Below are 13493 nucleotides of genomic sequence, written 5' to 3'. Positions count from 1 at the left end.
CACCTATACCTAGCTAACCTATACTAGGAGCACCTATAGCTAGCTAACCTGTACTAGTGGCAGCTATACCGAGCTAACCTATACTTTTGGCACCTATACCTACCTAACTTATACAGGCGGCACCTATACCTAGCTAACCTATACTAGGAGCACCTATACCTAGCTAACCTATACTAGGAGCACCTATAGTTAGCTAACCCATACTAGCGGCAGCTATACCGAGCTAACCTATACTAGCGACAGCTATACCTAGCTAACCTATACTAGGAGCACTTCTAGCTGGCTACCTATACTGGGTGCACCCATACCTGACTACCTGTACTGGGGGCATAGTATGGGTTCGCGAGTCCACGGTCCATGAATGGGGGAGGGGCAGGGCTGGATTTACTATAAGGCACTATAGGCACGTGCCTACAGACGCTTGATGATGGAAAGGCGGCTCACTCCCCTCCCCTAGTGCCTACCTCCTTCCTTATACAGAGTCCCAAGCAGAGTGTAAATGAGAGGTTACTCGCCCGGCTCTCTGCATTCCACTGATGAAATCTCCTCTTAGTCAGGGGCACCCCTAGCTACTTAGTATTAGGTAGCTAGAGAAACCCTCAGTATTAAGGGGCACCTGTAGCTACCTACACGGGGTAGAGGAGAAGGGACAGCCAGCCCACTTGTGGTGCAGTTCGGGGGGGGGGGGAGTTTGTAGGTACATGGAGGGTGAAGTCTATGGTGCCAGGGCATCTGTGCCTATAGGCTCCTGTGAGGTAAATCCGGGCCTGGGGAGGGGTGCAATTTTTACACCCTCCCCTGGGTGCAATTTAGCCTAGAAACTGCCCTGCCAATAACAAAATGGCAGTATCCATAGTCCCCTTATGTTACATCCCCTTTAAATGCAAATCTCAATCCTCTTTTTAATAGGATGTTGGTGTCTTGCTATAATTTCATTACACTCGTTGTCGCGGTGCGAAGTTCATTGTCTGCCCTTTGGATCTTCTCCAATTAGCAGCTACATTACTCATATTTATTCTTTCTGTGTAGATGTCTCGGAATAATGTGTAATCGTTCTGTATATAAGAGTACTTTCACACCAGTAATTAGGAGGTCAGGTCTCTACCAGGTGCTTAATCACTGCGACTCAGCGGCGGGGAGGAGGGCTGGGAAATGGCAGCTGCGAACAGATAAACGCTCATTCTACTCCAGCTTATCATACATACGCCTGGCTGGACAGCTTCTGTTTCACAGAGATCTCCTGAATTTCAGGGGTTAATCTCTGGTACCAATGACATAGCTGGATATGATGGGGCCCCAAAGCAAAACTTTCAAGGGGCCCCCTAGAACTAGGCACTCTTGAGCAATGCTACCTGCCACTACTGTATGGATAGGAGTTGATTGGGAGATTTACATTTCTGTGCCATGTACACTGTGTTATAGTCTTTGGGCTAACAGACAAAGGCCTCAATTCATAAAAAAAATGTTGTCGGGAAAATACCGCACTCTGTATTTTCCCGGTCTGTGTGCTGATTCATAAGGATTTTCCCAGCTGCCGTTGAAGGTCGGTAAATTACCGCATCCCATTGAGCGGTAGAGTAGAGCAGTGTGGTGATATCGCTCTTTTGCCCTTCTCAGATGACTCACACAGACTTTCCCTGCCTGCACAGATGACTCGCACAGACAACTCACACAGACTTTCCCTGCCCCGCACAGATGACTCGCACAGACTTTCCCTGCCCCGCACAGATGACTCGCACAGACGACTCGCACAGACTTTCCCTGCCTGCACAGATGACTCGCATAGATGACTCAGGGCTGGTTCAGACGGACGTTTGGAGGCGTTGCGTTCGTTGGCGTTGCGTTGGTGATGCGTTCGGGCTTTCAGCAGCGTTCGCGTTGCGTTCGGATGCGGTCGCGTTTTTTCTTCCCCTAGGGGGACATTGCCCGTCGCGGTTAACCGCCCCTGGAAGCTACATGTAGCTTCCAGGGGCTCCTTGAATGCCAGGGAAAATCGGGACCCGAACGCCGCGTTCGTGTAAACGCGCGTGAAAGCTCGGTATAAACGCTCCCATTCACTTGAATGGGAGCGTTTAACGCCAAGCTCCGAACGCTGGCAGTAAACGCTCTGCAAGCGTCCGTCTGAACCAGCCCTCACACAGACGGCTCTCTGCACAGATGACTCACACAGACTTCGACTCCCTGCACTTTGCATTGTTAACACCTCACCAGAGGTGTCGGTAACTTAGAAATCAACAGCACCTGAACAAGAGTATAGGAAACACAAAATATCCCTCACCTGTCTCTCTATAAAACTTAACTTTTAATGAAATGCTAAAAGAGATGTATGGCTGATGCTGTATAAATGAACTTGAAAGTAATGCAAGACCCGCTTTGTCAGCAAATATAATAGTAGCATCCGCCACTCAGGTCTGTTGCATTACCAATAATCATAAAATTACACTACCCCCACCAAACAACCCGACATGTTTCACTTCTAAATGAAGCTTTTTCAAGGGAAAAAAGTGCAAAGACAGTGCTATCAGTGATAAGGTGCAAAGTTACATTCTTAAAATCAAGTACACATATAGCCTATAGGCCTATAACATAATGACAGCCTCTGTCATTATGTTATAGGCCTATAGGCTATATGTGTACTTGATTTTAAGAATGTAACTTTGCACCTTATCACTGATAGCACTGTCTTTGCACTTTTTTCCCTTGAAAAAGCTTCATTTAGAAGTGAAACATGTCGGGTTGTTTGGTGGGGGTAGTGTAATTTTATGATTATTGGTAATGCAACAGACCTGAGTGGCGGATGCTACTATTATATTTGCTGACAAAGCGGGTCTTGCATTACTTTCAAGTTCATTTATACAGCATCAGCCATACATCTCTTTTAGCATTTCATTAAAAGTTAAGTTTTATAGAGAGACAGGTGAGGGATATTTTGTGTTTCCTATTCCCGTGTCGGTAACTTGTTAAGACCTCACCAGAGGTGTCGGTAACTATCGTCAGGCTTACCGCTTGTTGAAGGCTTTATGAATTGACGTTTGCTGACAATTTACTGACGTGTTGGAGGTAACTACAGCCAAGTCGGTAATTTATCTCCCTGGTCGGTAATGTCAGCTTTTTATGTGGTAACGACCTTTATGAATTGACACATTGCTAAGTGCTCGGGAAAGTCTGCTGTTTTCAGCATTACCGCATGCAGTAATGCTTTATGAATTGAGGCCAATGGCCTCAATTCACTAAGCTTATCTCCTGTCTTTAATAACGTTTCTAGAGTTATCACCATGGTGTGCGCATGTAGTATTCAGGAAACATTTTACCTCAGGCAAACCTAAAGTTAAAGAGAACCCGAGGCAGGGTTCTGGGAATAAAATCCCCATACAGAGGCTGGGTCTGTCTATGGAGCCCAGCCTCTGTTGCTATATAGATCGCTCCTAATCGCCCCCTGCACTCTACAATACCCCATAAATCACAGCCGCGCTATGCGCGCTGTGTTTACCTCACTTCTGTCACTCTTGCCGCTCCCCCCTCCTCCTGCATCGCTCCGGTCCCGCCCGCGTCCCTTCCCTCCAATCATTGGCGAGGGAAGGGACGCGGGCGGGACCGGAGCGATGCAGGAGGCGGGGGAGCGGCGAGACTGACAGGAGAGAGGAAAACACAGCGCGCTGCGACACGCTGCGTGCCGCCAGCGCGGCTGTGTTTAGTGGGGTATTGCAGAGCGCAGGGTGGGCTTAGGGGCGAACTATATAGCAACAGAGGCTGGGCTCTATAGACAGACCCAGCCTCTGTATGGGGATTTTATTCTCAGAACCCCTCCTCAGGTTCTCTTTAACTCTTCTGTCCTTAAGTTAACGCTTCAATCCTTAAAATAACTCCAGAATTCTAAAGTTAAAGACAGGCTGTTAATTAACTGCGTGTGAAAATAACTACAGAGGAGGTAACTTAAAGAGACACTGAAGCGAGACTAAATCTCGCTTCAGGTCTTATATATAGCAGGGGCACGTGTGCCCCTGCTAAAACGCCGCTATCCCGCGGCTTAACGGGGGTCCCTTCACCCCCAACCCACCCCCCGCAAATGTTGGTCGGAAAATGGTCGCTGGAGATATCCTTCCTGGAGGCAGGGCTAACGGCTGCAGCCCTGCCTCCCAGCGCGTCTATCAGACGCGCATCGCCGCCTCTCCCCCGCCCCTCTCAGTGAAGGAAGACTGAGAGGGGCGGGGGAGAGGCGGAGATACGCGTCTGACAGACGCGCATGGGGCAGGGCTGCGGCGGTTAGCCCTGCCCCAACCAGGAAGCGCTCCCCCGCTGCACGGAGGGGGTTTGGGGGGACAGGGACCCCCGTTAAGCCGCGCTATGGCGGCGTTTTAGCAGGGGCACGCATGCCCCTGCTAGCTATGAGGTCTGAAGCGAGATCTATTCTCGCTTCAGACTCTCTTTAAGGAATCAAGAGATAAGATAACTCTCTCACTGTGTGATGGAAAGTTTCCTCTTGCCTTATTATCTCCAGCATGATCGTAGTGAATTGAGGCCAAAGTCAGAAGGTGGAGGAACAAAGGAAAGTTAATAGTCAACACATCAAATACAACCTGGGCACCCTCTGCTCCAGGGCCTTATAGCAGGTGCTATGGCTATTGCTACCCCCCCCCCCCGGCGAGTACAAAAAGTCATACTTACGAATAGCGAAGCCTCTGGATCCTATTGAGGCCTCCCAAGTCATCCTCCGGGCCCCCGTCGCTGAGGGTTTGTTGGTAGGAACATCGAGGCCATGCTTCTCTTCAGGATCATACTGTCGTACTAGGCATGCACAAGTAAGGCCGTGGCTGCGCAGTAAGCCGGAGCTGTTTGTGCACGAGCGTGTCCGTGCCACTGCGTAGACATGTTTTTGCCAGAAGAGGAGCGTGGCCCTGATGTTAAGGAGGATCCCAACGAGTGGGGGCGGGTTCCGAGGAGAATCCAGGGGCTTTCTTGTTCTTAGGTAAGTATATGTTTCTGAACCTGAGCTTTGAGCTTTGGCTAGGGTTCTCTTTAACCTTCTGGGGACTGCCTGCCTACCCCCCCCCCTTAAGGACCAAGCCATTTTACAGAGTGGAGGGGGTCAGACAGCCGTATCCCCAGTATCGTTAGCTAGGCATGGTGTCCCCAGTGTAACCCGGTGTCCCCTGTACAACCAGCAGCCTTTACTCACCTCCCAGGCTCCAGCGATGAGCAGCTCTAGCCTCCTCTGCTCTTCCCGGCATCCTCGCTCATACTGCCGCTAAGTTCCGGGTCACCATTATGATTGATTATGTCATCAAGCCGGGACCCTACACTTAACGCAGGGATGCCGGCCAGTGCGGAGGGGAGCGACAATCGCCGGGGGAACGTCAGGAAGGTGAGTCCCCGTCCTCTTCTTCCCCTCAGGCTGCCGCTGCCAATAGTGATCACTATGATTGGCCAGCGATCGTAGTGATCAGGCGCCAATCACGATGGCTCCTGATCACTGAGGGGAGATGTCAGCTGTCATATGACAGCTTAATCTCCCCTCGGGTGCACGCGATCGCGTCGGGAGCGGAAATGGCAGGTGGCGTAAATCTTCCGTTGCATCAGGCTTAGCCAGTCACAACTGTGGCATAGGATTTACTACACGTGGTCCCCAGAAGGTTAAGGATCTTTTGCCAAGAGTTGATAGACAAAGCAGGTCGTTTCAGGGCTCCTTACCTGGGCGCCAATATAGCACTAGGCGCCGAACCCCAAATTTCTTCTGCCTCGGAGTTGCTACGACTCAGAGGGGAAATTGGTCATTTCTAATACTTGGTTGAAAGCCCTTTGCTGGCAATGATAGCCTGCAGTCTTGAACTCATGGACATCGCCAGGTGCCGTGTTTTTTAATGCTCTGCCAGGCCTCTACTGCAGCAGTTTTCAGTTGATGTTTGTGGGCTTTTCTGTCCAAAGTTAGTCTTCAACAAGAGAAATGCATGCTCAATTGGGTTAAGAGCAGGTGACTGACTTGGCCATACAAGAATGTTCCACTTCTTTGCTTTAAAGGACAAGGTGAAAATAAACTGATGAGAAAAAAAATTGTAGCTATCCTCCTCCTAAAAATGACTTTCTTCGATATCCCATATTTTTTTTATTTTATATTTAAATCTAGTTTTTAAATTTTTACTGTTTCATTGTCTCTGCTCATTGACCGCTTCACTCTATGCTAGAGCTCAAATCTATGAATTATTTACCCTTTTTATCTCTTTACTGCTCTCAGAAGCCATTTTTTTGACAGGAAAGCGTTTTATGGCTGTAATTACTTATCAGCGAGGGTTATGCTATAGTCTGACCCAGTTCAACCCGGACAGAAACTGCTACCTACATACCTGGTGTTTAACTTTTTCAAGCAGAGAAAAAAAAATGAACACAGCCTAGTTATTTGTGCTTGGCACTGTACATACACATGTCTATCTCATCATGTCACCTCAGTTGTTCTTTAACCACTTCAGCCTACAGTGTCGAAAATCGTATGCATCCGAGCAACGTTCACCTCCCATTCATTCGCCAATAACTTTATCGCTACTTCTCACAATTAATTGATCTGTATCTTGTTTGCTCCGCCACTTTGGGTAGTACATTTTGCTAAGAATTATTTTTTTCTAAATCCATTTTAACAGGAAGATTAAAAAAGAAATGGAGAAAAATCATTATTTCTCAGTTTTTGGCCATTATAGTTTAAAATTAATACATGCTACCGTAATTAAAACTGATATATTTTATTTGCCCATTTGTCCCGGTTATTCCGGTTATTCCACCGTTTAACTGATGTCCCTATCACAATTTATGGTGCCGATATTTTATTTAGAAATAAAGGTGCGTTTTTACAATTTGCGTCCATCACTATTTACAAGCTTATAATTTAAAAAATATATAATTAGATACTCTCTTGACATGTATATTTAAAAAGTTAAGACCCTTAGGTAACTATTTATGTTGTTTTGGTTTTTATTGTAATTTTTTTTATTTTATTTTTTCATTAAAAATGTATTTGGGTAATTTTTGGTGTGGCAGGGAAACAGATAATTTTAAATGTAAAATAATGTAATGTAATGTAAAAAATGTACGTGGGTTTAGTTTACTATTTGGCCACAAGATGGCCACATTCAAGAAAAGTCCTGGAAGCATACGATCACGCGTCCAGGAACTACAAGGAGGCTGGGAATTTTTTTTTCTCCAGAAATCCCGTGGTCTCTGATTAAAGACCGTCGGTCTTTCTGCGAGGGACTTAGATCGGTGAATGGGAATTATATTCGGACAGAAAGGCCCACAAACAGCAACTGAAAACTGCTGCAGTAGAGGACTTTACAGATCACATAACCATGTCACTGACTGTCCTCAGAGGAGCTCAAAATCTTATATTACCATAGTCATAGCCTGTCCTTTCATATTATTATTATTAAGCATATATATAGCACTGGTATCTTCTGCAGCACTTTACAGAGTAAATAGTTATGTCACTGTCTTTATTCAGAGGTGCTCACAATTTAACCCTACCATAGTCCTAGTGTAATATCATCCTATATTATTATTATTATGTATTTATAAAGCACTGATATGTATCCTCTATAGCACTTTACAGAGTATATGGTCATGTTAGTCACTGTCTTCAGAGGAGCTCGCAATCTAATCCTACCATAATCGTAGTCATAGTCTAACACAGTGGCATAGTAAAGATTACGATTGGACATTAGACTATGGCAGATTTAGATTGTGAGCTCTTTTAAGGACACTCAAGGCATGACTATGTGATCTGTAAAGTGCTGCAGAAGATGTCATTGCATAAACGAGGTTTGATTTCACCAATATTAACATTTATCTAACAAGACATCAAGACTTATGGTAGCATCTTATGCACATGTTTTCTTTAACCTCCTCCTTGTTCTCTGTTGCCCCCACAGGATGTGGTAAGACCTACACCATGCTTGGGACAGACCGAGAGCCCGGGATCTACATCAGGACCTTGAATGACCTATTTAAAGCCATTGAGGAGACCAGCGATGATATGGAGTATGAAGTGCTCATGTCTTACCTAGAGGTGAGGATCATAGAAGAGGTGCAGTAATAACTCCTGTTGAAAATACTTTATTGTACCAACATGAACTGGAAACTAGATCTGTCTTCCTGTATAAAGGCAAGTTGTTGTAGACTCATCTATAGACCTCAGGTGAGTAGTGAATATCCAGCCACTATCAGATGTTCATATTGGCATTGTGGTTTGTTTTTAGCACTCTCGCCTTCCAGCTCTAAAGGGAACCTTAACTGGGAGGGGGGGGGGGGGGGGAGAGAGAGTTAAACTTACATGGAGCTTGTACCAGCCCCCTGCAGATGTCCTGTGCTCGCATCGGGACAATCTGATCCTCCTGGCCCCAGCAGTGAGCTAGTTTTGTTTCTGGCCGGTCGGTGGCCACTGGGCCACGCACGTCCTCAATCACACTCCCGTTGCTGTCCTGCACATGCACAGTACGAGATTTCTCGTACAGAGGAAAGCACCAATCAACACAGCATAGAAATTACATTAAGGACTATGACTTATGCTGGGCATACATGGGTCGATCCGGCGGCCGATTAGCCGCCGTATCGACCCCCGCTCGTTCGCGCGGATCGATTCCCACTTGTCCCCGCCGGCGGTCCTTATTAGCTTCTCGATTCCCTGCCATTGTCTGCGGGCGCGGGTCGAGCAGCTTGATCAGGCCAGCTGATAATTATCAGCTGACTGGATCAGCTGGTCAATACACGGTACAGAAACGTACCGTGTATCCCCAGCGTAATGCCAATATCCCCCCACTTTTGTGCTTTTTTTTCTTATTTTTTTTTCTACCAATACGTTGAATACAATTCTTTAAAACCAGTCCCAGATCCCTGGATCATATATACATGTCCTTGAAAACGTCACTTCAGGATCAGCAGCATATCTCTCTCTCACTCTCTCTCACTCTCACTCAAAGTGCCTGTGAATAAAATGTTCACTGGTTTCAGTGCGAAGCCAGTGTTCATTCATGAAAATGAAATTAAAAACACGCACACTCACTTCCTGTGTACTGTTCTATAGTATAGCAATAAAGTAGAAACAGGCACTACAATCGCTAGTATTTTATAGTTTATATTTGCAATGCCGCATGTGCCAACCTATTTCTGTTCTATGCTTCTATGGTTCCATAGTTGCCAAAATAAAAGACTTGTAAAATATTATGAGGGTATATTTTTGCAAATACGGGCTTGTAATTAGATCCAGTATAAATTAAAACAAACAAAAAAACACTTAACAGAAAAAAATACAACTTTATTCCAAAATAAAATATTGTCATCATACATTACACTATGGACATAATTAAATGTTGTAATATCCAGAACAGATGGGCAAATACAATTTGTGGATTTTAGCTACAGTAGTACATTTTAATTTCAACAATAAAGGCTGAAAACTGAGAAATAATTACTTTTTTTTTCTTATTGCCTTTAAATAAATGTAACTTTATTTATAAATTGTACCAAAACATAGGGAAAAGTCAATCAGACAAAATAAAAAGATGGTGTAATTTGAAAGGTGTAAAGAATTAATATCTGTGAAAATACAGTCCCCTACCTTCAAACAGGTTCCATTCCTGGAGACTGTTTGTAAGATGGAATTTGTGTGTAAGTCGAGTGCTATGTTAAACATGGAAAAATGTGGATAAATTATTTACTTTTGTACAACTATGGATTCGGACCTATAGTGTAAACTATTTTTTGGTTGTTTTTGTAATGTGCTTTTAAATTGTTTTAACTATAACCATGGGTACAATACTCTGAAGGTGGCCACACACGATACAATAAAATGATCCGATTTTACGTTAATTCGATAAAAACAATCGGATCTCCCGTAAAAATTGAAAGCTTTTTTTTCATTCGACTGAAAAATCCGATCGGATTTCCCGCTTTCTTCGATTTTAATCGATCCGGAATGCCAGATATTTTTCTTCAATCTTTCTAAAGATTGTATGGTGTGTGTTGGATTGTCAATTTATTAATATACACACCCTAGAAATTTTGTCAGAGTTTCCAATCATTTTTATGATAATTGGGGAAAAATTGAACATACGTGTGTGGTACATTGATCAGATTTTTGAAATGTTACAATCAGTCAGAAAAATTTATTGCAATTCTTAAATTGAACAGATATTTACAAAATTGTATGGTGTGTGGCCACCTTTAGATTTAACAAAATACTGTAATACAAAAACTCAGTATTGTATATTTTGTGAATAAAGACAACTTTGTTCATATCTCTGTAATGTTGTAACTTGAGTCGTTTGTAAGTAGGAGACTGTCTACATAATGAAATAACAATCCAAAAATGAAAAAGAGGCGGGTCCTCTACCCTCCAAACTCTGTACATATATGCAGAGCAGCTAAGCACACATACCAACTATTCTAGCATTTTTCTCGGATGTTCTGAAAAATTCTTCATTTTTGTGTGGTACAGCTGCCAAATTTCTAGAGTCGATCAAGTGTGATAATCAGATCGAAAAAAAATTTACAAATTGGATAGTGTATGACCATCTTAAAGGTGGACATACACAATTCAGTTTTTTAGCTTTTTTTTGACCTGAGATAAAAATGTTTTTTTTTTTCCCCACTTGATAAAATAAGCAGACCAATATGCCATACACTTATGATCGTTTTTTCCAAAAATATCAAACAAAGAAAAATATAAAAAATGAAAGTTTTATATCTGATTTTTCCAACACATCCAATCAGATTTTTATAAAAAAAATAAAAATAAAAACTTTTTTTTTTTTTCTTCCATCAAATTTTTTTTCTTTTCAATTGCTTTTTATAATCGATAATTTTTATTGAAATAAAAAATAAAAAGGGAAATTAAATGAATTTGATTGCACCATATGTGGCCACCTTCAGAGGGATGTGTACTTTGCTCGAGGAGTAAAAGTACATAACCTGAAAGGACACACTGTGCGCAATGCCATCTTACAGGTCACAGTTACCTCGCTAAACACGCATCTCGATAAGATGGAAACGCCGGACGTGTCTTTCCCTCACCTCTCTTGTTTCGCTGATAACATTTAGAGCCAGCTTGGCGGCATGGCAGATAATCGCCATGGTGACCGTTAGAGACGGGCTTCACGTACGTGTATCTCCTCCGAAGGATGAGGCCGGTTAGCTTTAGCTCTTATACAATGTTTGCACATGACACGCTCTGCGGCAACCGCAAAGGCAAACAGGAATCCAGGAAATGTCAGGAAATAAGTGTAAGATGAGACAGCGTGTAAATACATGGAGGCTCATGTTACCATTATGGCGGTGCCTCTTATCCGCATGCTGGCGAGGAGACGCGACACAGAATCCCTCGGAAATCTGATCACTGTGAATAAGGAAAGTGGGAACTTTCTTAAAGATTATGCAAGTTTTAAGAGGGGGGAGATTAAGGTTGATGCTTTGTGTACTTTTTGTCTATAGCAAACAACAGATCGGCAACATTGCCCAATTTAGTTTCGCATGTGTTTACCTGGAAACAAAAGATGTTACGAAAAGGTTGTGTTTGCAAAACCAATCCGCACTGATAAGTTAGGGGAAGAGTCCTCTAACGGTATCTATGCATCAGTCGATACGCCCAGCAGATTATATCACTTTGATTGTATCTGTCAGTGATCTGTTGACCCCCGTGCAGCCAATCAATAAAGTTCTTACTGATTTCGGAACCTTTTGTAGTTCATTCCACATAATCCCTATAGCTGCATTATATCGAAGGTTGTACACTGTCCCCGTTCTCAAATCAACCTTGTACCTTTATTTCAGAAATAAAGGAAGTGGTTATTTCAAGTACTGGTTGTTCCAGGAAGGGTGCAGAGGAAGCAGTTGAAACAAGAATGGGTGCGTAGGAAGCAGTTGTTCCAGGAAGGGGTGCGTAGGAGGCAGTTGTAACAAGAAGGGGTACAGAGGAAGCAGTCTTTCCAGAAAGAGGTGAGGAGGAAGCAGTTGTTCCAGGAATGGGTGCAGACGAAGCAGTTGTAACAAGAAGGGGTGCAGAGGAAGCAGTTGTTCCAAAAAGGGTTGCAGAGGAAGCACTTGTTCCAGGAATAGGTGCGAAAGAAGCAGTTGTAACAAGAAGGGGTTGCAGAGGAAGCAGTTGTTCCAGGAAGGGGTGCAGAGGAAGCAGTCTTTCCAGGGAGGGGTACGGAGTAAGCAGTCGTTCCAGGAAGGGGTGCATAGGAAGCAGTCTTTCCAGGAAGGGTTGTGGAGGAAGCAGTTGTTCCAAGAAGGGGTGTGGAGGAAGCAGTTGTTCCAGTAATGGGTGCAGAGGAAGCAGTTGTTCCAAGAAGGGGTGCGGAGAAAGCAGTTTTAACAAGAAGGGGTGCGGAGGTAGCAGTTGTAACAAGAAGGGGTGCGGAGGTAGCAGTTGTAACAAGAACGGGTGCGGAGGAAGCAGTTGTAACAAGAAGGGGTGTGGAGGAAGCAGTTATAACAAAAAGGGGTGTGGAGGAAGCAGTTGTAATAAGAAGGGGTGCGGAGGAAGCAGTTGTAATAAGAAGGGGTGCAGAGGAAGCGGTTGTAACAAGAAGGGTGCAGAGGAAGCCATTGTTCTAGAAACTTTGTACTGACTAAAACTGTCGAACGGTATAACAGTGGGGCAGAGGTTCAATCAATTCTCAGTCCGATTTCTGCTGAGTTGTTATTGAACATGAATGGGCGCCACTTCCTAAATGACTCAGAATCAGAGCTTTCTACTGTCCTGCTGTCTTGGTTTTCACATCTATAGGGGTTTGTGATAAATATATCAATGAGCGAAAACCTCTTGTCCTTTCTCGTTCTCTTGCCAGATCTACAACGAAATGATCAGAGATCTGCTTAATCCATCGCTGGGATACCTGGACCTCCGAGAGGACTCAAAGGGGGTCATCCAAGTAGCTGGTATTACAGAAGTGTCCACTATCAATGCCAAAGAGGTACGGTCAGTGTGCTATTCACTGCATGACTATACATAACCTCGCTGAGAAATGCCACTGCTTATTCTGCTGTCACCTAACCTCACCAGCTGTGACCAGCAGAGTCAACAGATCAGGTTATGTTTCTCCCAGCCTCAGTTGTCCAGATTGGGTGTTTTTCTTTGGGTGTTCCCTTTGTCCTCAGCTTCCTGTTCCTGGCTGGCAAGAGGGGAACTCAACAGTGTAATATTCTGAGATGCTTTCCTGCTCACCGCAGCTGTAAAGAGAGAGTTATCGGAGTTACTATAGCCTTTCTGTCAGCTTCACCCAGTCTGGCCATACTCCTCTGACTTCTCTCATTAACTGTCACATACTGCATTTTTGTTTATTTTTGCCCCATTTAAGTAAACCCTAGAGCAGGGGTCCCCAAACATTTTCGGTCAAGGGCCGGGACAACATACTTCAGACTGCTTGGGGGCCGGAGTATAGATACAATAATGTAGAAAAATATAACATTGAGCTTAGGTATTGTAGAAAGCACCATCTCTAAGTAATACATTG

The 13493-nt window shown here is 44.2% G+C and overlaps 1 protein-coding gene across 1 annotated transcript in view; it reads left to right on the top strand.

The window, feature by feature from the left end:
- KIF19 (kinesin family member 19) overlaps nucleotides 1-13493 on the top strand; it is a 166326-nt gene that overhangs the window by 61130 nt on the left and 91703 nt on the right. Inside the window, exons 5-6 of the mRNA XM_068263807.1 lie at nucleotides 7911-8047; nucleotides 12828-12953. Coding sequence (XP_068119908.1) covers nucleotides 7911-8047; nucleotides 12828-12953 — 263 coding nt within the window. The remainder of the gene's footprint in view (nucleotides 1-7910; nucleotides 8048-12827; nucleotides 12954-13493) is intronic.

Source organism: Hyperolius riggenbachi, chromosome 12, assembly GCF_040937935.1.
Source record: "Hyperolius riggenbachi isolate aHypRig1 chromosome 12, aHypRig1.pri, whole genome shotgun sequence".
Lineage (NCBI taxonomy): Eukaryota > Metazoa > Chordata > Amphibia > Anura > Hyperoliidae > Hyperolius > Hyperolius riggenbachi.
The sequence above is the reverse complement of the archived record's forward strand: the minus strand, read 5'-3'. Positions and strand labels throughout refer to the sequence as shown.